We start from the raw sequence: 27075 nt of genomic DNA, 5'->3' as shown, positions 1-27075 counted from the left end.
ATGGAAAGACAAATCGAAATGGACGTTAACTAATTGGAATGATTATATGTACGACCAAGTGCTGTTAGACATTACAGGAATCATGACCAAGCAAACACCAAGAATGGACAAAGAAAATATCATTACAAATAGATGGAAGGTCTACTTCAACTGGGTGAAAAATGGAGGAGCCAACGATCACATCAAAGAAAAAACACAAAGACTCTACCAGTGGCTGGATCTGCAAGATTAGCTAGAAATACACTGTGGTTGAAGAGGGAGGGAGGGTGGGAGGGAGGGAGGGAGATAAGGTAATATACACCAGTGTAAATTACTATAATATCTTTAATATTTGTTGAATTATTTAGGTTTTATATGTGTAACACTTGGAATTTGGCTTACTGATCTGTGTGTATAATATAATAAAAATATCTTTTAAAAAAAAGATTGTATATTGCATTTATTTACATACGGCAGAAACGGATATCCCCCTTTTCCTTCAAAGGAATGACTTCACACCTTCCTGCCTTCCTTTCACTTTGAAAGGGCTCAGCAGCCTCCAAATAGGCTGCAGCACACGTTTACTCACTTTAAAAAAATAAAAATAAAAACTAGAAATTTAAATATCAAGATTTATTTTTAAAAAAGAAAAAAAAAACAACACAAGAAAACTGCGAGAGAATTGAGGCTGGAACCCAAAGCAGGAGAGAAGCAGAAGGGAACATCAAGAGGAGCATCTCACAATGGATGGCTATGTCCTGAAATGGTTGAGGCTCAGGCCAGTCGGTCCATCGGAGGCCTGCCTTTCCCAAAGAAAAGGTGCCAACTCCAGCAACTGTTGCCCTTGGACCAGGGCCCCAAACGGCAGAGAAGGTGCATGGTCTGGGAAAGAGCATTGTGCTTATTCAGTCTCTTGATGCGACCAGAGAAGGCGGGAGGGGAAGGTCAGGAGGGGAGGAGTTCTTGGATGAAGTGGCACAGAGAAGCCTAGTAGTCCTGCAGGGAAGAGAAGAGAAAGGCAGGCTTCAATGTGGGGCCTTCTGCACACAGCGGGAACACAACCCCTCCCCCCAATTCATGCCTCTGGGAAATTGAGACCCTGGCAGGCCCCTCACATCTATAGCAGCACTTTTGTGGCCTCAAAGCAGCCCTTTCAGCAGCTAAGGATGCATTGGTGCAGCTCCATTTCTCAGGACTTCAATTCTAGGATTGGTCCCAACCAGAGTTCATCCACTAAATCAAACAGTGGGGTTTGGGTATGTTTATCTTGGGGAAGAGAAGGCTGAGAGAAGGGGACATGACAGCAATGTTTCCATATCTGAAAGGTTGTCCCATTGAGGAGGAGGAAGAGAAAAGGTTATTTTCTGCTGCTCCAGAGAATGGGACTCAATAGAGCAGTGGTTCTCAATCTTCCCAATGCCGTGGCCCCTTTATTTATTTATTTACGACATTTGTATCCCGCCCATATCAGCCCGAAGGTTTACTCAGGGTGGTGTACAAGTCGGCAACAATTAGGATCATAGAATCATAGAGTTGGAAGAGACCTCATAGGCCATCCAGTCCAACCCCTGACAGATGGCCATCCAGCCTGTTTAAAAGCTTCCAAAGAAGGAGGCTTCACCACACTCCGGTGCAGAGAGTTCCACTGCTGAACGACTCTCATAGTCAGGAAGTTCTTTCTAATGTTCAGGTGGAATCTCCTTTCTTGTAGTTTGAAGCCATTGTTCTGCGTCCTAGTCTCCAGGGCAGCAGAAAACAAGCTTGCTCCCTCCTCCCTGTGGCTTCCTCTCACATATTTATACATGGCTATCATATCTCCTCTCAGCCGTCTCTTCTTCAAGCTAAAAATGCCCAGCTCTTTAAGCCGCTCTTCATAGGTCTTGTTCTCCAGACCCTTGATCATTTTAGTTGCCCTCCTCTGGACACATTCCAGCTTGTCAATATCCCTCTTCAATTGTGGTGCCCAGAATTCGACACAATATTCCAGGTGTGGTCTAACCAAAGCGGAATAGAGGGGTAGCATTACTTCCCTAGATCTATACACTATGCTCCTATTGATGCAGGCCAAAATCCCATTGTTTTGTTTTTGTTTTTTTGTTTTTTTGCAGCCACATCACACTGTTGGCTCATGTTCAACTTGCTGTCCATGAGGACTCCAAGATCTTTTTCACATGTACTGCTCTTGAGCCAGGTGTCCCCCATTCTATATCTTTGCATTTTGTTTTTTCTGCCTAAGTGGAGTATCTTGCATTTGTTACTGTTGAACTTTAATTAGATGCCATATATAAAAATACATACATCAAAAAAGCAAAAAAACAAAAAAAAACAAACCCAATCACAATACATTTAAAAAAAAATAAAAGCAATGAATAATAAACATTATAAAAACTATGTCTTCTTGTTCAAATCCTCAACCGTTCCATCGCCTTAGCCGTTCCTAGTTGATATTCCGTTTTGCGTTTTTCTGGTATTTTTAAATTCAGTTTCTCATGTTGTGGTGACCCCCAACCATAACATTATTTTTGTTGCTAGTTCAGAATTGTAATTTTACTACTGTTATGAATCGTTATCAGAATCATAATCATCAGTTGGGAGCCCCACCCCCACCCCCACCCCCTGCACCAACTGGCCAGAGTGAAGAGGGAGGGGTGTACAGTTGAAGACAGTTCCATCTTGTCTCCCATGCTTTACTAATAATATCTATCTATCTATCTATCTATCTATACATACATAATAAAAGTCAAAGTTTGTATGCGGCGGACGTGTGGCGATGTGGAGGAGTATGTGCCAGCTTTCTGATTGGTGCTATTTGCATTTGGTCTCTGATTGGCCACATTCTGAGACCGCTGTTAACTTCATCCAATGACTAATTAGATCCAAACATGGCACATAGACCTCTCATGACCATGGATTATGGGACTTGCAGTACCTTTGCTCAATTCTTGAGACCACTGCAACCCTCATCCAATTACCGAAAAAGACCAAACTTAGCACACTGAGTCTCCATGATGCACTCTACATCCTGGTGCAGTTTGGAGGAGGATGCACCATGAACGATGGGACTTGCAATACCTGCACTCCCTTCCTAAGACCATTACAAATGCCAACAATGATGGATCAGGAACACAATTTACACAGAGAGCCGGCATGATCCACTCTACATCCTGGTGCAGTTTGGAAGAATTTGGCAATGGATGATGGCACTTGCAGTCACTTCACTCACTTCCTGAGACCACTGACTGATCAAGACCAAATTTGGCACACAGAGTCCCCATGACCCACTCTACATCCTGGTGCACTTTCGAGGAGGACAGACCATGGATGATGGGACTTCAAGTACCTCCACTCCCTTCCCAAGACTGCTGCAACCCTCATCTAATGTCCAATCAAGACCAAACTTGGCACACAGAGCCCCCATGACCCACTCTACATCCTGCTACAGTTTTGGAGGAGGACAGATGATGGATGATGGGACTTCCAGTACCTTCACTCACATTCTGAGACCTCTGCAAACCTCATGCAATGACTGATCAAGACCAAACTTGGCACACAGACCTCTCATGACCCACTTTACGTCCTGGTGTCATTTGGAAAAAAATGGAGATGGATGATGGGACTTGCAGTAACCTCACTCACTTTCTGAGACCACTGAAACCCTCGCCAATGACTAATCAAGACCAAACTTGGCACACAGAGCCCCCATGACCCACTCTACATCCTGGTGCAGTTTGGAGGACAGACCATGGATGATGGGACTTCAAGTATCTCAACTCCCTTCCCAAGATTGCTGCAACCCTCATCTAATGACCGATCACGACCAAACTTGGCACACACAGCCCCCATGACCCACTCTACATCCGGTGCTGTTTGAAAGATGGACGATGGATGTACGTTCACTCACAGTACGTTCACTCACTTCCTGACACCTTAGCGACACTCATTCAAAAACCAATAAAGACCAAACTTGGAACATACAGCCCCCATGGCCAACTCAACATTCTGGTGAGGTTTGGGGGAGTACAGACTATGGATGATGGGACTTCAAGTACCTCCACTCACTTCCCAAGACCTCTGCAACACTCATCTAATGACCAATCAAGACCAACCTTGGCACACAAAACCCCCATGACCAACTCCCCATCCTGGAGCAGTTTGGAGGGGGATGGACTACAGATAATGGGACTCACAGTAACTTCACTAACTTACTGAGACAACTGCGAATCATATAAATAACTGATAAAGACCAACCTTGATACACAATTCCTGGTGGAGAAAAGGGTTCATGACAGAAACGGAGACATGAGAGAAGGAAATTTGCATATAGTCTCTGATTGGCCAGTCTCAATTAAAAGATTCCAAGATGACAAAGAGATGAAAGGAAAAGGCAGGGGCTGTATCAGAAAATTGCCAATACAGGGGACTTCCGGTGTGCGAGCATGGCGAAGAGTCAGGCACCTTAGACGCTCCGGCATGTGCCAGCCCTGACCATTGCGATCGGGTAGAGCGATAGCTCCCTTCCCCAACGTGGATTGAGACGAGGTGAACAGCGGAACCGGGGAAGCCACCGATAGTCTAAAGGAGGCCCCTTCCTCAAGAAGGGGTCGCCCAAAAGACCCGGCAAGGCTCCCGAGGTACGGCGGGTTGCGGCAGGGCGACAGGGATCAAACCCGATTCATCTTCGGCCACGCACATTTTAATTGGAAAGAAGTAAGAAGCAGGAAGAAAAGTGAGTATTACAAATGAAAAGGACTTGGAGAGGGAGGTGGGAATCCCCTTCCCCAAGGGAAGGAAGGAAAGACTTGAATAAGCAGCGAGACAAAGAAAACCAGAAGCGGTGAAGCAGAATATCACCCCAAAGGAAGAAGGAGGGGGGAAGAGAGAGAGAGAAAAAGCTGGTGAGACTAACATAAAGTGAGAGGACAATAGACCGGAGAGAGAAAATAAAGAAAAGGAAAAATTATAAACAAAGCATATCGAGGAAAATTAAAAGATTGGAGAAGCAAAGAAAAGAAAATCAGTAGTGCAAGAAAGCAATAAAGCTGCAAGGCAGCAAATCAAAAGAAATATTCTATTAACTCAACAATAAAATCTATGGATGCATAACTACCCATAGCCCACAGGAAACTTCAGCATAAAAAACATTTAAAGTATTTAAAGTACAAAATTAACAAAGAAACAAACATAGGAGAAGGAAGAGGGGACCGACCTTGAAATGAGTGTTTGTTTAGTCTACGAAGCCGGATTGCATCAGAGGGGAGGCTTCGCGAGAAGGGGGGAGAACGAGAGTGAGAAGAGAGGAGATATCGCGAGAAGACACGAGAGGAGGTCAACAGGAAGCAGGAAATAGAGACTAAGAGAGGGGAAGACATAAATTGCAACACAAGTGAGGTCGGAAGGAACAGAAGGAGGAAGGAAAGGAGGAGGACCGAAAGAAAGGAGGAGACGCAGAACCGGCGGTGTGGAGCGGCAAAGCACAGTACAGACAACATAGGTGGAAGGACTGGCATACAGAAGGGAGGAGAGAGGAAAGCAATGAAGGGAGAACCAACGGAAGCAACGGTAAATAAATAAATAAATAAATAAATAAACAAACAAATGGAATATATATATATTAAATAATAAATAAATTAAAATCATTAAATAAAAAAATAAGAATAAAAATAAATAAATAATAATAAAATAAATAAAAGAATTATATAAAAATAATAAAATAAAATAAATAAATAGATATAGAAACAGTTACAGAAACAAAAGAAAAGGGAAAAGGAACAAGGGAGGAGACAGAAGCCATCCAATAAGTCCAAAAGGAAAGGTCAGAGTAGAAAGGAACGGGCCATACTCCGCCTTTAAGGAAAAAAGACAAACAGACCATACGTAAGGTTCCACCTTCCTCATGAACCCCTTTCCCACCCCCACCCCCAAATCAGAAGAACAGAAAAATAAGGAAAAAACGGATAAAAGAAAGAAAATCTACTAGATCCAAAAGGGGACCAAGATATATGTAAAGTGTAGACATTTTGAATAGTAGAGTGCCTAAATTATAAACAAATTGATTACAGAGAGAAAAAAGACCCTAATGGCTGCAACAACAAAGATGATGAATGGAAAAGAAAGCCTATTGCAAACACCCAAGAATTGCAAGGAAACAAAGGAAATGAAAGAGACAAATAAGGACAAAGACAAGGAATCTAAAGACAACAAAGAAGCTACAATTACAACCAGTATAAGTAATATCAGCAACATTGGAAGGAGACTATCCCTGGGAGAAGACCCGAGAATGAAAGAATTGTTGAAAGAAATAAAGGCCATTGAGCAGGAACTAACAGAAATGAATGAGAAGCAAGATGAGTATCAACAAATAGCTCAAGAACAGATGGCGGAACTGAAAAAGGAAATCAAGGAAGAATTAGGATTGATGAGAAGAGATGCAGAAATAATGAAGGAGGAGATAAAGCAACTAAATTGAAGAATGCAGATAGAGAAGAGAAGCAAAACACAACACACATGAGGATGAAATCCTTGGAGATATTAAATCAAAAATTAACGGCTAGACAAGAAAACCTTGAGATGAGAGAAACAGAATACCAGCTTAGGCTAAGAAACATAAGAGAAGAGAAAGAAGAAGATATAAGGGAAAAAGCCACGGAGATCCTAGCAGAACTGCTACAATGTACAACACAATACATGGAGGAACAGATGGATAGGGTTTTCAGAATTAACACAAATTTTGCAAGAAAGAACAAAACCGACCAGGATACAAGAGTACAACTTACTAGGAAGGTTACAAGAGATGAAATACTAAAGGCTAGCAACAAGAGAGTGATAAGCTACAAGGACAGAAGAGTTGTGATCTTGAAAGAATTCCCAGGTCAGGTAATCAGCAACAGGAGGAAATACGCCTTTCTTACTGAAGAGCTGAAGAAACAAAACATGAGATAGCGATGGGAAAAGGATGGACTGATGACTACCTACAAAGGACAGAGGTATTGGATCAAGACAGTGGAAAAGGCCAGACAATTCTACACAGGGATAGTCGGAGAAGAGGAGGAAAGGAAGGAAGACGAAATAGAACACAAAGGGAAACAGACAAAAAGACAACGCACTACATCACGGAAGAAGGAGGATCTAGACCCCAAAAACTACAGAATGAATTTGACAGGACCTAACCAGATAATGGAACCTATGATAAAAGAGACCCCGGGAAACAGAGAAGAGTCAGAAGAAGAGGAAGAAACACAAAAAGAAAGGGAACCGGAAGAACAACAAGGAAAAGGAAGCGACTTTTGATATGAACACCATTCTAAAAATTTACTGTAATAATATTAATGGATTAAATAGTAAAAGAAATAAAGTTTTTAACAATTTAAGAAAAAAGAATTGTCAAGTAATTGCCATACAAGAAACACATATAGCCCATAGACATATTGCCCATCTGGAGAACAAAAAGCTAGGAAAAGCGTATTATGCATCATCATCCGAAAAAAAGGGGGGGCAGTAACATATATTAAAGAGAACATTGAGTCAGAACTGGCCTTCAAGGACCAGGATGGAAGAATGGTGGGGGTAAAAATTCTATGGCAAAACATCAGGATACTAATTTGCAATATATACGCTCCTAATGATGCAAAGTCCAAGTTCGCTAAAACACTAGAGGCCAATATAGTAAAACAAGAATATGACAAACTAATAATTTTGGGAGATTTTAACTGTGTGGTAGATGGGAAAAAAGGTAGATCAATTAAAGAAAAACAAAGCGGAAAGGAGAAGAAAATACTAGGAAGTATGCCAAATACACTACTAAGAATATTTGAAGAGATGAAAATGAAGGATGTTTGTAGACATAAGAACGAAGCAGTCAAAGACTATACTTTTTTCTCGGCCAGGCACAAATCCTGGTCGAGGATTTACATGATTTGGGCCTCCACATCTCTCATCCCCAAGGTTAAAAAAATAAAAATACTTCCGAGACTAGATTCAGATCATTGCCCATTAGAGATGGAAATTAAAGAGGGAGATAAAAATTGGAGATGGAAATTAGACGATAATTTGTTATTAAAAGAAGACATTAAAAGAAGCAAAGAAAGATTGAACGAATATTTTGAGATCAATGACACGGATGACATAAAAGCGGTGATGCGGGGGCATTTTATACAACAAAAAGCTAGAAAAAAAGGAAAAAACACAGAAGTTAAGAGAGATAATGGATAAAATAGATAACGAAGAAAAGAAACTGAAAGAAGACCCGAAGAATAAGAAGACATCAAGTAACTAATAAAATTACAAAAAGAGAGGGAATATCTGGAACTAGAAGAAAGAGCGAAACAACTGAAATATATAAGAGTAGATATATAAGAGTAGATTACTCGGGCAAATAAACCCGAGGCCTGGTTGGCAAGAAAATTAAGGAGAAAGAGAGAATCGGGAGTCATAACAAAAATAAAAATGAAAGAGAAGACGATTACTGAAGAAGGAGAAATAAGAAGACAATTTGAGTACTACAAGACATTATATCAGGATGACCAAATAAAAAATGAAAACATTATGAGATATCTAGGAAAGACGAAAATCCAAAAAATATCGGAAAAAGAGAGAGAGGCACTAAACAAGGAGATATCTGAAAAAGAAATCCAAGCAGCAATAAAAAAAATCTGAAAACAAACAAAGCGCCAGGCCCGGATGGGTATACAGCAATATATTATAAAAAGTTACAAGATGAGATAACACCGTATTTTAAAAAAATACTGAATGAAGTAAGAGAAACCCAAGAAATGCCCAACACATGGAAACAAGCCAACATATGTGTGATACCAAAGGATAACAAAGATCCTGAGAAGATAGAGAACTATAGACCAATTTCATTGTTAAATTTAGATTATAAAATATTTAGCAACATTCTAGCAGAAAGACTTAAAAAATTCCTAATGGATTGGGTTAAAGAGGAGCAAGCCGGGTTCCTGCCAGGCAGAAACCAAAGTGAAAATGTCAGAACAATAATTGATTTAATTGAATATTATGAAAAAAATATACAGAAAGAAGTGATGTTCTTAGCGATCGACGCGGAAAAAGCGTTTGATAATTTAAACTGGAATTTCTTTAAATTATTGTTCAAAGAAATGGATATGGGATACTATCTACAAAATTCAATTGAGGCAATATACAAAACACAGTATGTCAAAATAATAGTAAATGGCCAGGAAAGTAAGGGAATTGCAATAAGAAAGGGAAGAAGACAGGGGTGCCCACTATCACCACTAATATTTATATTAGCATTAGAAATACTATTAAACAATATAAGAGAAAATAAGGAATTGAAAGGGGCAAGGATAAGTGGACACTCATACAAGTGTAGAGCGTTTGCGGATGACATAATTTGCATTATTGAGGAACCAAACAAAAATTTAAACAAATGGATGGAGACAATTGAAGAATTCAGAAAAGTTGCAGGATTTAAATTAAATTTGGAGAAGACAGAGGCAATAGTGAAAAATATACCAGGGAAGAAGATAGAACAAATCAAAGAAAACAGTAAGATAAAAATCGTTTCCAAACTCAAATACCTAGGAATTATAATTACAGCAAAGAACTCACAACTCTTACAAAACAACTATATGAAGGTCTGGAAAGAAATAAAAAAGGATTTAGGTAAATGGAAGAATCTGAAAATATCATTATTAGGAAGAATATCTTGTATCAAGATGAATGTCTTACCGAGGATGCTGTTCCTCTTTCAAAATCTCCCAATAATTAGGAATCAGAAGAGCATAAAAGAATGGAACAAAGATATTAGAAAATTTATTTGGCTTAACAAGAAACCCAGGATAAATTTTAAAAATTTAACGGATGAAAAAGAAAGAGGGGGACTGGCACTACCGGACTTAGGTCTATATGCGGAAGCATGCGCATTGGCGTGGGCGGCAGATTGGATCGAATTAAAAAAGGAAAAAATATTGAACTTAGAGGGCTTTGACCTCCGGAGGGGGTGGCATGCTTATATTGGATATGAAAAGACAAAATTAGAAAAGAATTTTGGGAATCATTTCGTCAGAGCTGCAATCATCAAAACATGGAACAAATATAAAAAAAGGATGTATAACAAGACCCCGATATGGATCTCCCCACTAGAATCTTGTCAAAGAAAGGAACTAGGGTGGATCAAATGGCCAAATTACAAAGAATTGATAAAAGAGGAAAAGAAAGAAATAACCCTGAGATCCTTAGCAGAACTAAAAATAAACTACCCCAACATGACCTGGCTACAGTATAGACAGATACAGGAATTTTACGGGAAAGATAAAAAGGTGGGATTTGAAATTAAAGGAAATATATGGGACAAGATCTGGGAAACAGTGAAAAAGAAAATAACTATTAAGGTGGAGTACTGAAGAAGAATTGAGGAGCCTCTGATGGTGCAGTGGATTAAAGCACTGAGCTGCTGAGCTTGTTGATCGAAAGGTCGCAGGTTCGATTCCGGGGAGCTGTCAGCCCTAGCTTCTGCCAACCTAGCAGTTCGAAAACATGCAAATGTGAGTAGATCAATAGGTATCGCTCCGGCGGGAAGGTAACGGCGTTCCATGCAGTCATGCCGGCCACATGACCTTGGAGGTGTCTAAGGACAACGCTGGCTCTTCGGCTTAGAAATGGAGATGAGCACCACACCCCAGAGTTAGACATGACTGGACTTAACGTCAGAGGACTACCTTTACCTTTACCTTACTGAAGAAGAAGGAATAAAAGATTGTATGGTTAAATGGGCCAGAAACGTGGGCAGATCAATAGGGCTGGATGAATAGGAAATAATTTGGAAGAAAAAAAATATTTAAAAGCATACGACATGCAAGAAAATTGGTCAAAAATATTTTTTAGGTGGTATATGACACCCCACAAATTAAATAAATATTACAAAAACTCAAACTCTAAATGTTGGAAATGTGGTGCAGTGGAGGGGACACTATACCACATGTGGTGGCAGTGTAAGAAAGCGAGAGCCTACTGGAAGGAAATCCAGGGTACATTACAAAAAATTCTGAAAATTAATATACCACTGAAATCAGAAATATTCCTATTGGGCATCACAAATATAAAGATGGATAAAAACACAGATAAACTGCTGTTTCTCGCCACCACAGCTGCCAGGATTTGTTTTGCAAAGCTGTGGAGAAAGAAAGACATACCAAAAATGGAGGATTGGAAAAAAAAATGGATGTCAGAAACATGGACAGTTTAAACTATTTATTACAAAGGGGTAAGGGAATAACAGGAACAGACTGGACAAAATTTAAGGAATATTTAAAGATAAAAAACTAGGAGTAAAGAAACGAAGAATATATAGAAAGACTGGATCAGACGCAATTTAGCCAAAAAAAAAAAAACCTAATTAAAATCAAGTTCAAATTTTATGAGAAGAAGAGAGAAGACGGAAAGAAAGAAAAGGAAGAGGCCACCCTTGACGATTCCTGGAGGTCACACAGATGGAAAAAATAATTTTCTTGAATCTTTCTTTTTAATCTATACTTTATTTTCAACTCTGAACTTATCCTCTTTTACCTTACCCCATACATTTCCCGTCCCCTCTTGCCCCCCCACCTATAAACCATACCTCCCCCTCTCTAAATCTTTACCCCTATATACTTTCCCCCCTCTTTCTTTCTTTGTTTTATGTGCTTTTTTTTACTGATTTTGTAATATGAAAACACTAAAAAAGATATTTAATTAAAAAAAAGAAAATTACCAATACAGACCAAACTTGGCACGCAGCGCCTGCAAGACCCTCTCGACATCCTACTACAGTTTGGAGGAGGATGAACTATGGATGGTGGGACTTGCAGTACAATCACTCACATTCTGAGACTGCTGTTAACTTCATCCAATGATTGATCAGGACCAAACTTGGCACATAGACCTCTCATGACCCACTTTACGCCCTGGTGTGGTTGAGTACCTTTGCTCAATTCTTGAGAACACTGCAACCCTCATCCAATTACCGATAAAGACTAAACTTGGCACACTGAGTCTCCATGACGCACTCTCCAGCCTGGTGCAGTTTGGAGGAGGATGCACCATGGATGATGGGATTTACAATACCTGCACTCCCTTCCTAAGACCATTACAACTGCCAACAATGATGGATCAGGACCACCATTCACACAGAGAGCCTGCATGACCCACTCTACATTCTGGTGCGGTTTGGAAGAACTTGGCAATGGATGATGGTACTTGCAGTCACTTCACTCACTTCCCGAGACCACTGAGACCCCCGCCAATGACTGATCAAGGCCAAACTTGGCACACATAGTCCCCATGACCCACTCTACATCCTGGTACACTTTCAAGGAGGACAGACCATGGATGATGGGACTTCAAGTACCTCCACTGCCCAAGACTGCTGCAAAACCCATCTAATGACCAATCAAGACCAAACTTGGCACACAGAGCCCCCATAACCTACTCTACATCCTGCTGCAGTTTTGGAGGAGGGTTGACAATGGATGATGGGACTTCCAGTACCTTCACTCACATTCTGAGACCTCTGCGAACCTCACCAATGACTGATCAAGACCAAACTTGGCACATAGAACTGTCATCACCCACTTTGCATCCTGGTTTCGTTTGGAAAAATTTGGAGATGGGTGATGCGACTTGCAGTAACTTCACTCACTTTCTGAGACCCTCGCCAATAACTAATCAAGACCAAACTTGGCACACGGAGCCCAAATAATGCACTCTACATCCTGGTGCAGTTTGGAGGACAGACCATGGATGATGAGACTTCCAAGTACTTCCACTCCCTTCCCAAGATTGCTGCAACCCTCATCTAATTACCAATCAAGACCAAACTTGGCACACAGAGCCCCCATGACCCACTCTACATCCTGATGCAGTTTTGGAGGAGGGTTGACCATGGATGATGAGACTAGCAGTACTTTAACTCACTTCCTGAAACCATTATGACCCTGAACCAATGACTGATCAAGACCAAACTTGGCTCACAGATCCCCCATTACCATATCTACATAGACCCACTCTATATCCTGCTGCTGTTTGGAGGAGGGTGGACCATGGATGATGGGACTTCAAGTAGCTTCACTCACTTCCTGAAAACAATGCAGCCATTATCCAATGACCAATAAAGACCAAACTTGGCATACAGAACCGCCATTATCCACTTTCTCTAATAACCAGGGCAGCGCCGGGTCCACAAGCTAGTCTATAATAAAAGTCAAAGTTTGTATGCGGCGGAACTGTGGTGCTATTTGCATATGGTCTTTGATTGGCCAGCTTCAATAGGAGCCCCTGGTGGAGAAAACGATTCATGACAGAAACAGGCATGAGAGAAGGAAATTTAGCATATGGTCTTTGATTAGCCAGCCTCAATTCCAAGATTCCGAGATGACAAAGAGAAGAAAGGAAAAGAGCAAGGGCTATGTCAGAAAATTACCAATACAGACCAAACTTGGCAAACAAAGCTCCATGACGCACTCGACATCCTACTACACTTTGGTGGAGGCTGAACCATGGATGATGGGACTTGCAGTACCATCACTCACATTCTGAGACCGCTGTTAACCTCATCCAATAATTGATCAGTACCAAACTTAGCACATATGATTTGGCTGGGGATGGACCACCTCAACCCTAATCCAATTACCGATAAAGACTAAACATGGCACATGATGCACTCTACATCCTGGTGCAGTGTGGAGGAGGATGCACCATGGACGATGGGATTTACAATACCTGCACCCCCTTCCTAAGACCATTACAACTGGCAACCATGAGGGATAAGGACAACAATTCACACAGAGAACCCGTATAACCCACTCTACCTCCTCATGCAGTTTGCAAGAATTTGGCAATGGTTGATGGCACTTGCAATCACTTCACTCACTTCCCGAGACCACTGAGACCCTCGCCAATGACTAATCAAGACCAAACATGGCACACAGTGTCCGTATGACCCACTCTACATACTGGTGCACTTTCAAGGAGGACAGACCATGGATGATGGGACGTCAAGTACCTCCACTGTCCAAGACTGCTGCAAAACACATCTAATGACCAATCAAGACCAAACTTGGCACACAGAGCCCCCATGACCCACTATACATCCTGCTGCAGTTTTGGAGGAGGGTTGACCATGGATGATGGGACTTGCAGTACGTTTACTCACTTACTGAAACCACTGCAACCCTAATCCAATGACTGATCCAAGACCAAACTTAGCACACAGAGCCCCATGACCCGCTCTACATCCTGCTGCAGTTTGAAGGAGGATGGACTTTGGATGATGGGACTTGCATTACCTTCACTCACTTACTGAAACCACTACCACCCTCATCCATTGGCTGATAAAGACCAAACTTGGCACACAGAGCCCCCATGACCCACTCTATATCCTGCTGCTGTTTGGAGGAGGGTGGACCATGGATGATGGCACTTCAAGTACCTTCACTCAATTCCTGAAAACAATGCAGCCATTATCCAATGACCAATAAAGACCAAACTTGGCATACAGAACTGCCATTACCCACTTTCTCAAATAAACCGGGCAGCGCCAGGTCGCCAAGCTAGTATATAATAAAAGTCAAAGTTTGTATGCGGCGGACGTGTGGCGGTGTGTGTGCCAGCATTCTGATTGGCCAGCCTGAAAGTTCCAAGATTCTGATTGGCTGCTACTGTGGTGTTATTTGCATATGGTCTTGGATTGGCCAGCTTTACAGGAGCCCCTGGTGGAGAAAAGGGTTCATGACAGAAACGGGGACATGAGAGAAGGAAATTTGCATATGGTCTCTGATTGGCCAACCTCAATTCCAAGATTCTGAGATGACAAAGAGAGGAAAGGAAAAGGCCAGAGGGGGCAGAGTCAGAAAATTACCAATGCAGACCAAACTTGGCACACCAAGCCCCCATGACCCACTCGACATCCTACTGCAGTTTGGAGGAGGATGAACCATGGATGATGAGACTTGCAGTACCATAACTCACATTCTGAGAGCGCTGTTAACCTCATCCAATGACTGATCAGGACCAAACTTTGCACATAGATTTCTCATGACCCACTTTATGTCCTGGTGTGGTTTGGCCGGGAATGGACCATGGATTATGGGACTTGCAGTATCTTTGCTCAATTCTTGAGACCACTGCAACCCTCATCCAATTACTGATAAAGAGGAAACTTGGCACACTGAGTCTCCATGACGCACTCTACAACCTGGTGCGGTTTGGAGGAGGATGCACCATGGACGATGGGACTTGCAATACCTGTACTCCCTTCCTAAGACCATTACAAGTAAGACCACTTCCTAAGACCACTTCAAGTACCTCCATTCCCTTCCCAAGACTGCTGCAACCCTCATTAATGTCCGATCAAGACCAAACTTGGCACACGGACCCCCATGATCCACTCTACATCCTGATGCTGTTTGGAGGAGGACGGATGATGGATGATGGGACTTTGAGTACACTCACTTCCTGAAATCACAGCGACACTTATCCAAATACCAATAAAGACCAAACTTGGCACAGAGAGCCCCCTTGGCCAATTCAACATTCTGGTGAGGTTTGGGGGAGGACGGACTATGGATGATGGGACTTCAAGTACCTTCACTCACTTCCCAAGACTGCTGCAACACTAATCTAATGACCAATCAGGACCAAACTTGGCACACACAGCCCCCATGACCCACTCGACATCCTGGTGCTGTTTGGAAGAGGATGGATGATGGATGATGGGACTTGCAGTACCTTCACTCACTTCCTGAAACCACAGTGACAATCATCCAAATACCAATAAAGACCAAACTTGGCACAGAGAGCCCCCATGGCCAACTCAACATTCTGGTGATGTATGAGGGAGACTATGGATGATGGGACTTGCAGTACCTTAACTCACTTTCTGAGACCGTTGTGACCCTCATCCAATCAAGACCAAACTTAGCACACAGAGCCTCCATGACCCATTCTCCATCCTGGTGCAGTTTGGAGGAGGATGGACCACAGATGATAGGACTCGCAGTACCATCACTAACTTCCTGAGACCACTGTGAGCCATATAAATAACTGATAAAGACCACCTTAGATATACAATTCCTTTCTCTAATAACCCGGGCAGCACCGGGTCCCCAAGCTAGTCTATATCTATATCTATATCTATGTATATAATAAAAGTCAAAGTTTGTATGCAGAGGACAAAAGTGTGGCGGGAGGAGTATGTGCCCGCGTTCTGATTGGCTGCCGCTGTGGTGCTATTTGCATATGGTCTCTGATTGGCCAGCTTCAATAGGAGCCCCTGGTGGAGAAAAGAGTTCATGACAGAAACGGGGACATGAGAAGGATATTTGCATATGGTCTCTGTGCTGGTACAGCTGTACCAGGAGCTCCTATTTTGTTTGCTTTGCAGTTAATGTTTGTTTGCAATCCCAGGCTTGGGATTTTGCAGCAGGGTGGCTTCCTGTTATAGGCTGCAATCATAGGGTAAGCCACCTGCCAATTATCGTTAGGTTCCCTGGTCCCGCCCCTTTTTGAGTTTTTGGAGGGAAGGGGCCATTTTTTCAGTCAGTCACACATAAAAAAGCCAGTCTATAGGACGCAGATCAGCTAGTCCCGTAGAAAAGGATTCATTCCTCAAAACTTTCCAGGGAAATAGAAATAGCCATCTGGGGATCATCCAAAGGTGATCCGGGGTCCATCCAGCGACCATCCAGGGGTCATCCAGTGACCATCCAGTTCCAGGGAAACAGAAGGAAAAGGTCCCAAAGGCTCTGGCTGAGAGCTCACAGCCTATCCGTTAATGGTAAGACCGCGGCCATCCAGGACTTGATCCTGGATGAGAGGGCAGATCTGGCATGCATTACCGAGACCTGGTTGGACGAGGTGGGGGGTGTAAACCTTTCCCAGCTGTGTCCTCCAGGTTTTGGAGTGCATCAACAGGCCAGACAAGGGGGGCGGGGAGGAGGGGTCGCAGTGGTCTTCCGGCAATCCATCGCCGTGACCAGATGCGTTGTCCCGCAAGCTTCTGGGTTTGAGTGCGTCCACTTGAAGGTGGGGAGCCGTGACAGTGTGGGGTTCCTGCTGGTGTATCGCCCACCCCGAGATCCGGCAGCTTCCCTGTCTGAGCTAGCGGAAGTGGTCTCTAATTCGGCCTTGGTCTCCCAGCGCCTGGTGGTGCTGGGAGACTTTAACATCCACGCCGAGACCACTTTATCTGGCGCAGCTCAGGACTTTATGGCCACCATGACGGCCATAGGACTGTCACAGATAATATCCGGCCCCACGCATCAAGCGGGGCACACTCTCGACCTTGTCTTTGTGGCGGACGATGAATTGATCAGAGTGGAAGATCAAAACATCCTTCCAGTGTCATGGTCTGACCATCATCTGGTCACATTTAGACTTACTGCGACCCTAAACCTCCGCAGGGGTGGAGGACAAATTAAGATGGTCCGCCCTAGGAGACTGATGGATCCGGACGGATTCCTGAGGAATCTTAGGGTTCTTCCTGCCTTGGAGCCTGGCGATTCTATCGACGCCTTGGTAACTCTCTATAACGGGGAGATGGCCAGGGCGTTAGATACGATCGCACCCGAACGCCCCATCTCGTTGCGTCGTGACAGGCCATCTCCTTGGTTCACCGAGGAGCTGGCTGTGATGAAGCATACGAGAAGGGGGCTAGAGCGCAAATGGAGGAAATCTCGAGATGTATCTGATCGAACACGGGCTAGAGCCTCTCTTAAGGCATACTCCGTGGCCATATGGGCGGCCAGGAAGTCATTCACGACCGCTCGTATAGCATCTGCAGCAAATAAATCATCGGAGCTGTTTCGGGTCGTGGGAGAACTCCTCCACCCACCTGCGGTGGAGGAGGTCCCTGACGACCCCGCAGCTCGGTGTCGCGATTTCGCACACCATTTTGCAGATAAAGTCGCCCAGATACGTCTCGAGCTCGACTCCAATTCCATCGCAGTACCAGGAGAGGTGACGGAGGCACCTGCTTGTCCAATTTTGTGGGATTCTTTTAGGCTTGTTCTTCCTGAAACCGTGGAGGAGATTATTGGGGCTGTGAGAGCGACCACCTCATCTCTAGACCCATGCCCATCTTGGCTCATTAAATCAGCCAGAGGGGGGTTGCTTGATTGGTTTGTACTGATTGTCAACGCATCGCTGGAGCAAGGAATTTTTCCATCCAATTTGAAGCAGGCCGTGGTCCGTCCACTTATCAAAAAAGCTTCCCTTGACTCCACGGTGCTGAATAACTACAGGCCGATCTCCAACCTCCCCTTTTTGGGTAAGGTGCTGGAGAGGGTGGTCGCCTCTCAGCTTCAGGGTTTCCTGGACGATACCAACTACCTAGATCAGTCACAGTCTGGTTTCAGGCCTGGTCATGGCACCGAGACAGCCTTGGTCGCCTTGGTGGATGACCTCCACAGAGAGCTGGACAGGGGGAGTGTGACCCTGCTGGTTCTCTTGGACATCTCAGCGGCTTTCGATACCATCGATCATGGTATCCTTCTGGGTCGTCTCTCCGGGATGGGCCTTGGGGGCACGGTTCTGTCGTGGCTCCAGTCCTTCCTGGAGGGACGAACTCAGATGGTGAAGCTGGGAGACGCCTGCTCTGACCCCTGGCCTTTGACCTGTGGGGTCCCGCAAGGCTCTATTCTGTCGCCCATGCTTTTTAACATCTACATGAAACCGCTGGGAGAGGTCATCCGGAGTTTTGGAGTTGGGTGCCATCTCTACGCGGATGACACACAACTCTACTACTCTTTTCCACCTAACTCCAAGGAGGCTTCTCGGGTCCTAGACGAGTGCCTGGCCGCTGTGTCGATCTGGATGAGGAAGAACAAGCTGAAGATCAATCCCGATAAGACAGAGGTCCTCCTGGTCGATCGCAAACCAGATCGGGGTATAGGGTGGTCACCTGTGTTGGACGGGGTTACACTCCCCCTGAAGCCACAGGTCCGCAGTTTGGGTGTCCTCTTGGATTCTTCGCTTACACTTGAGGCCCAGGTGTCGGCGGTATCCGGGAGGGCCTTTGCACAACTGAGACTTGTGCGCCAGCTGCGACCGTACCTCGTGAAGGCGGATCTGGCCGGGGTGGTCCACGCCTTGGTCACCTCTAGAATGGATTACTGCAATGCGCTCTACGTGGGGCTGCCCTTGAAGACGGCTCGGAAACTACAATTGGTCCAGCGGGCAGCAGCCAGGATGCTAACTGGAGCTCATTATCAAGAGAGGTCAACCCTCTTGTTCAAGGAGCTCCACTGGCTGCCATTTATTTTCCGAGCCCAATTCAAGGTGCAGGTGCTCACCTACAAAGCCCTGAACGGTTTGGGACCACCCTACCTGCGTGACCGCATCACCATCTACGAACCCACACGCTCGCTCCGGTCATCTGGGGAGGCCCTGCTCGTGATCCCACCCACGTCGCAAGCGCGCTTGGTGGGGACACGTGACAGGGCCTTCTCTGTGGCGGCCCCCCGACTTTGGAATGCCCTCCCAAAAGAGCTCAGACAAGCCCCCACTCTAGCCGTCTTCAGAAGGAACCTAAAAACTTGGCTGTTCCGTTGTGCCTTCCCAGACTAGGAATCCCCACCCAAGCCCTAGTAGCACCTTAGCATAACAAATTGTCACTGCACATCGCACTTTTAACCCTACGTGCCTCCTGCCATTCAGCACTTTTAACCCTTGTACCCCAGTGCGCCGGCCGAACCAGTTTTTAATAATGTCCTGATGTACTGTCTTTGTTGTTATTCTGCTTATTGCTTGATTTGCTTAGTATTGTGGTGTTATATTATTTTGCTTATTGTTTGATTTGCCTTGTTGTTGTGATGTTATACTTTCTACTGTATTGTGTTGAGGCTTCGGCCTGTGTAAGCCGCATCGAGTCCTCCGGGAGATGCTAGCGGGGTACAAATAAAGTTAATAATAATAACAATAATAATAATAATAGAGGGGAAAACAGCCCTGAAGTCTCCACAGGACAGCACTGCAGAACCTCAGAATTCCAGCAAAACATCTTCTAGCTTCATCTGGTAGGTTACCCGGTTTCCAGACGCATTTGGGGATCGGCAGTTTTACCCAGACCAGCGAGGCCTAGGTGATGGACGGCCTGGGAGAGATTACAAAGGGTTCTTCTTCATGTTAAGATAGTACAGTTAAACCAAGTTAGTGCCAGTCTCTTAAAGACTTGAATAGTAAAGCCTTGAAGTTGTTTGAAGATTTGTTCCTAAATAAAGACTTTTTTGTACCTTTAAAGAACTCTAAAGCCCATTACTTCTGGAAGTCTCTAACAATCTCTCTTTGGGCAACTTGGCTTCCCACTGGGTTTAAAGTGTGCGTTCTATAGAATAAAGACATTTTGTTCAGACCCAGTGGTGACAGAACATTGAGGAATGATGCTGGTGACCTTTGTCACCCGGGAGTAAAAGAAAAAGGACTTTTAAATGCTACAGTACAGTATAGAACAGGGAGCCTGCACAGAGCCATTTTTAGTTCTATTACCTGTATCCATCTGCCTGTGTTTGTTCATTTTCGGCCATCTTGGAAGGACAGCCCAAGCTCCACCTTCCTTGCAAAGGAAGCCTGCAAGTTTGTATCAGCTTTTCCCGCCTCTTTTGAAGCCCTGCACAGTTTGCAACACTTTGCAAATCTCCAGCCAGAAGCAAGGTTTTCCCGCCCTTTCTGAAGATTCACAGCCAGCTTTGCAAAGTTTTGCTTCTGTCCTCCTCCAGTCTTTGCAAACAAGCTCTGCTGCATCCTGTACAGTTTTGCTACAGTTTCCAGCCAGAAGAAAGGTTTTCCCACCCTTTTGGAGCTCAGCTTTGCAACAGCTTTGGTGCTTTGCTTTTCCGGTTTGCAGAAGGGCTTTTGCACCCTCCTTTTGGCTTTTTACAGCCTTTCAACAAAGGTGTAATGTGCACTTGAAATATTGTGTATGCTGTGTCTATTCTGCCAGTAAAGTGATAAGGTTTGAGTGTGTTTGCAACTGCATTGATTGAATTGCTTTATCTGTCATTATTGCATTGCTTCAAAGTGATAAGCCATTTGTGTGTGCATAATTGCATTGATATATTGCTTATTATACCTGCATCATTACACTGACTGCTTTGTTAATGCTTTGATATATTGCATTGCTCTATTTACTGTTATTTGCTGCATATTGCATTTTCATATTGTATGTTCTATTGACTGTTGGTAATTGATATACTGATTGCTCCAATTGTCATTTTACCTGTATTGCCATACTGTTTAGGCAATTTGCTGTCATGGTTCACATCTCAGGTTCCCCAAAGGCTTTAAGTGTGCAGAGCAGTCAGGGAGGTGCTTCTGGCCAAAGCAAGCACAGCCACACCAGCAGGAAGCATAGCACCAGACAGGGCTCTTTGTCAGGGTCTTCTGTCAGCAGGAACAGCTCCTCAACAATGGCGGCCCTGTACAACAAAGAAGCCAAGCGGATGGAGTTGCAGGAAAAAGTTCTCGAAGCTGAAGCTGAGGCAGCAGCTGCAGATTTAGGCCTAAACTTCGAGCGGACACAAGCCGAGTTAGAGGTGAAGCTAAAGTTGTCACACATCCAGCAGAAGGCAGCGCAGAAAAGGGTCCGTGCCGACATTTTGGCAAAGGCACTACAAGGAGAACTGTCTCAAGAAAATGTCAACCGTTTGCCAACACTTCAAACCACACCTCTTCTGCCAGCCCACGTTGGTTTCCAAGACGGCAACCTAGTGCATGCGGACAGCGACATTGCACCACGCAGGCTGGCCGAGCAATTCAGGGCGAGGAGCCCACAGCCACCAACTCGGGTACCAAAGCCTAGCCCAGAAATCAGAGTTTTGCCCATTCCTGAGGCCACAGGTGTTCCTTGGAATGGACCTTCTAGATTTCAAAAAAACTTCACCTTTACCTCTGACCAAACACCCTTCCCTTTCCTTCAGACTCCTCAGTCACAGCTTGAGTCTTTGTTTAGGAACCCGAGAAAAGATTTGAGGGACAAAGGTGTGGAGAAATTCTCTGACTGGCCAGAAGATTTCCTACTTTGGAAAAGGACTTTTCAGCGAGCCATTGAGAGTTTAAGACTCACCTCTGAGGAGCAATTGACTCTTTTGATCGCCTGGCTTGGTCCAGTATCGGCTCAGCAGGTGAAAAGGATTTTCTCGGCTCTCATCGACCAACCAGATAGAGCTTTGGACACTGCATGGACGAGGCTTGATCAGTGCTACGGGTCCAGCACCCAAATTGAAGCTTCACTGATGGATAGACTTCGCAAGTTTCCGGTGCTCAAGCCTAAGGACTTTGAACAGCTTTGGGACTTGTCAGACTTATTGATTGAGCTTCAGTCTGCCAAGGGAAACCCACATCTTCCAGGGTTTGCCTGCCTGGACCAACATCTGTCCCAAACTGCCATCATCCAGAAGCTGCCATTCTCCTTACAAGAAGAGTGGGGCAAAGAAGTCTTCAGATTCAAACAGGCCAACCATCAGGTCTACCCACCGTTCACCCATCTTGTGAACTTTATTCCAAATGCCGCCATGAAACTCAACGACCCACAGACGGGATTTCCAACTCTTTATGGGACTTCAAGGATGGACAGGTCCATCAAAGACCCTAAGAAACCTGCAGACAGTGGCACCAAAAGAAACATCGCCGTCAAGTCCACGGAGACCAACTCATCTCCAGCTGACCCCAAGGATGTTTTGTGCCCACTGCATGCAAAGTCCCACAGTTTGGCCGACTGCAGGGAGTTTGCCAAGAAGCCTCACACAGACAAGGTCGAGATCCTCAAGAAGTCCAGGATCTGCTTCAGGTGGTGCGGTGCAACTCCCCACCAGTCAAAGTCATGCAAAGAAAAGATAAAGTGCAAGGTGTGCCAATCCGAAAAGCATTGCTCAGCCATGCATGACAAGGATTTCGTGCCCTCCAAGGTCAAGAACGGGGCCACCAGTCAACGCTCCCCAGAAGATTCAGCTGGACCTTCATCGGGCACTGAGGCACCCTCTGTGGCCTGCACCCAGTTGTGCGGCAGCCCAAAAAAACTAGGATTTGCCACCCCATTTGTTTGGCAGAGGTTTTTCCTGCCAGCAAGCCTTGGATGAAGAAGAAAATGTACGTGGCCCTTGACAACCAAAGCGACGGTTCCCTGGCCACCCCTGACTTCTTCAAAATCTTTAAGGGGCAGGCAAAGACTATTGACTATTGTATTTCTACTTGTACTGGTGAACAAAGAAGACAGGGCCGCGTTGCATCTGGATTTATCATTTCGCCATGTGGCAAGGACATTTGTTTTGAGTTACCTGACCTTATTGAGTGTGTGTCCATCCCACGGAATAAGGACCAGATTGCCACCAAAGAGATGATGCAGGGGCATCCTCACCTAAAAGGACTACAGGACCTCATTCCACCCTTTGAGCTGGGCATTGACATAGTCCTGCTCATTGGATCCAACTGCCCCAACTTGATGAGCATCCGAGTTGAGAAGAGAGGTCCTCCTGGTGCACCTTTGGCACAGAAGACTCCTTTAGGATGGACCATACAGGGACCTGTATGTGTCGACAGAATGCATCCTCTGTCTTCTCTGTGTCCAGAACAGCCCAACACCCTCAGCTGTGGCAGAGTCACCCTCACGCAGAGTTGCCTCAGCCACATTTCTGTTTGCAGCCAAGGAGTTTCATCTGAGTTCTCTTCCATCTTCAACGTGTCCCGGGATGTTGAGAACACAGTGCTCTCCCGAGATGAGCAAGCGTTCCTGAACATCATGAATGCCAAGGTCGCTCTCAGCGAGGAAGGGAATCGGATCGCCCTTTTGCCCTTCAAAGCAGACCGGCCTACCCTGCCTCCCAACAGACAGGTAGCAGAAAAGAGACTGCAGTCTTTGAGATGCAAGATGCAGCGCGATCCCAAGACCAAAGAGCAAATCAGTCAGGCTCAAGATTTACACCAGCTGAGCATCCCACGCCAATTCACGGCCAGGAGCCCTTTACAGAGCTTGCACACCAAACTCCATGTCTTTTGCTATGCTTCAGAGAAAGCTATCGCAGCTGTGGCTTATGCCAGACGCAAAGACTCTAGTTCTTGCACTTTAGGTTGTGCTATGGCCAAGGCTATGATTGCCCCATCTCACGCCACTGTCTTTAGGTTAGGACTCTGTGCTGCTGTGGTAGCTATCCAATTAGCTCAGATAATTAGGAGAGACTAGGCGTTTCTTTTCAGTCATCTTCACCTGTTTAGTTATCCGAGCCATTCAAATTGAGGTCATTGAGTGTATGGATACTTCAGCCTTTTTGAATACAGAAAAGGTTTCATGGTTGTTTAATGTACCGCATGCATCTCACATGGGGGTGGGTGGGGGGTGGGGTGGGAACGTATGATCGGTTTGTGTAGAAAGATTTTAAATGCTATGTTTTTAGAGTGCAAGAATTTGACCCATGATGTTTTGGTTACTTTGATGGCGGAAGTGACAGCAATTGTAAATAGCCGCCCTTTGGTGCCCATCACCACAGTCTCTGATACTCCACAGCTTCTCACTCCTGCGTCCATTTTGACTCAAAAGACTCCTGAATGGCAGGAAATTATGGACCCTGTCCCCGAAGGATCTTACAAAGCACTCTGGAAACAAACTCTTGCCAACCAGTTTTGGAGACGCTGGAAGGCAGCGTACCTGGCTCAACTACAGAGTCGCAGGAAGTGGGAAGACTCTAAGCCTAATCTCCAAATTGGGGGCATTGTTACTTAAAGACAAATCCTTACCCCGTTTCAAGTGGCCTTTGGCCAAAGTTACAGAGACCTTGCCAAGTCCGGACGGATTGGTAAGGAAGGTGAGACTAAGAGTGTGCCAAAATGGCAATGTTTCTGTGTTGCACAGACCAATTTGTGATATAGTGTTGTTATTGAAGGGATAATTGTTTATTGCCAAATCAGATTTGTCATTGTTATTGTGTAGATTTCTCATCATTGAGAAATCTAGGCCAGGAGTGTGCTGGTACAGCTGTACCAGGAGCTCTTATTTTGTTTGCTTTGCAGTTAATGTTTGTTTGCAATCCCAGGCTTGGGATTTTGCAGCAGGGTGGCTTCCTGTTATAGGCTGCAATCATAGGGTAAGCCACCTGCCAATTATAGTTAGGTTCCCTGGTCCCGCCCCTTTTTGAGATTTTGGAGGGAAGGGGCCATTTTTTCAGTCAGTCACACACAAAGAAGCCAGTCTATAGGACGCAGATCAGCTAGTCCCATAGGAAAGGCTTCATTCCTCAAAACCTTCAGGGGAAATACGGATTTCCGGTAGAGGCCGAATGGCGGCGGACGCAGGATTCTGAGGCTCTAGGAAGCCTTTAGCGGTCCTGTGTACCCCTCTAAGGGAAAGGGGCTCCTAAAGCCCCACAAGCAGTTGGATTTGAGGACTGCTTGCTAGCAAAGCTCGGGGAGTCTTGCGGGGGCGGGAGGAGCGGTCTCCCCTCAAGGGAGGCGGCCATCTCCTGTCTGGCAAGCCGGCGAGTTAGCGCCCAGAGGGCTCGAAAGAGCCGCAAACGCGGTGGAGAAGAAGGGAGCGTCGTCGACGCAAGACGCAGAGTGTCGCACACTGCGCATGCGCAAAGGAGCCTTGGTGCCGTAAGGACGCAAGAGCGATATACAGGAAGTAAAGACGGCGAAAAGAAAGTGGCTGGAGAGAGTGGTAGCTGGAAAGTGCCGAGCAGAAATTAAGAGATGACAGTGTCGTTGGTATACGAGGGGTAAGAGATCGGGGAACGGGGGTGAAGAGGAGGCCGGTGTTGGGGGGAAAAAAAAGAAGGAGAGAAAGCAGAGACAAAGAGGAGGAAAGTGAGAGTGAGAGAACCAAGGAGGAAAGACAGAAAGGAAAGCTTGAACCAGTGGAAAGTGTGAAACAGAGAACTAGAGGAAAAAATAGGAAGGAAAGCAGGAAGAAGAGGAAACCAGCAAGCAAGAGGACTTAAGGGAAGAACTGCCTGTGAAACCTGACAGTTAAAGACTTGTTTATGCAGCTATACCAAGCAATAAACAATTTTATATCACTAACTAATACGATCTGGCAGAAGTAGGGGGAAAATAACAATAATAATAAGAACAAAAATTAAATAACAATAATAATAATAATAAATAAATAAAATAATAGTAATAATAAATAATAAATAAAAAATAAAAATAATAATAAATAAAATAAAACAAATAAATAAGAAACAATAATAAAACAATAAAAATATATAAATAAATAATAATAAATAATAATCATATTAATAATACTAAGGAAAATATATTAAAATATAAATAAATAAATAAACAAAGGAACTAAAATAAGATAACAATAGCAACAATAATAAGTATAAGTATATAAATAAATAAATAATAAAATAAATAATAAAAAAAATAAAATAAAATAAAAAATAGAATAAAATATAAAAATAATAAATTAAAATAGAAAAGCGAGAAAGAAGACGAAATCAACCCAGCACGTAGCAGAGGAAATGGCGGAGGGCAAGATGGAAAATTTTTTGACCCCATCCAAACAAGGCAAAACAAGCAATGTAGCACCCACTTTAATAAATCAAGCAATGTCCCAAGGAGGAATCCCAATTCCAGCGAGAAGACACTCAACACAAGAGGAGCCTTCCCTAAAAGATCTGATGGCTGAAATGTTTAAGATACAAGAGAAAATAGAAAAAAAGATCGAAGACAACCAAATCAAGATGCAGGACAATATGGAAAAAATTTTCCAGAAGGAAATGGGAAAAATGAGACAGGAATTGAAAGAAGATTTGGCACAGATAAAAAGGGAAGTGGATGTTGCACAAACGGAAATAAAAGTACTAAAAAAAGAAAATGCACAACTAAAGAAAAATCAAGAGAAATCAGAAATCAGGATAAAAAGACTTGAAGAAGCGAATGGGAAAATGGAGCGACAACAGGAAGTTATAGCGAGTAAAGAATCGGAATTTCAACTGAGATACAGGAATATTGAGGAGAAAGAAGAGGATAATCTACGAAGCATAGTGGTTGAGATCACTGCAGAAATACTAAAGATCTCCATAGAAGAGATGAATAGAGAGATAGACTCACTTCGGAGAATCAATTCTAACTATGCTAAAAGAAACAAAGTAC

General features: G+C 44.2%; 1 protein-coding gene across 5 annotated transcripts in view; it reads right to left on the bottom strand.

Moving 5' to 3' along the window:
• Positions 1 to 597: 597 nt before the first annotated feature.
• Positions 598 to 27075, bottom strand: part of LOC137095232 (chromatin modification-related protein MEAF6) — a 56013-nt gene continuing 29535 nt past the window's right edge. For 3 of the 5 annotated variants that reach the window (XM_067461663.1, XM_067461662.1, XM_067461664.1), the window contains one exon: positions 598 to 975. In XM_067461663.1, coding sequence (XP_067317764.1) covers positions 967 to 975 — 9 coding nt within the window. In that variant the 3' untranslated portion in view covers positions 598 to 966. Of the gene's footprint in view, positions 976 to 21205; positions 21405 to 27075 lie in introns of all 5 variants that reach the window. The other 2 variants (XR_010908816.1, XR_010908817.1) reach the window with 1 other exon arrangement.

This window comes from Anolis sagrei, chromosome Y (genome assembly GCF_037176765.1).
Source record: "Anolis sagrei isolate rAnoSag1 chromosome Y, rAnoSag1.mat, whole genome shotgun sequence".
Classification (NCBI taxonomy): domain Eukaryota; kingdom Metazoa; phylum Chordata; class Lepidosauria; order Squamata; family Dactyloidae; genus Anolis; species Anolis sagrei.
The sequence above is the reverse complement of the archived record's forward strand: the minus strand, read 5'-3'. Positions and strand labels throughout refer to the sequence as shown.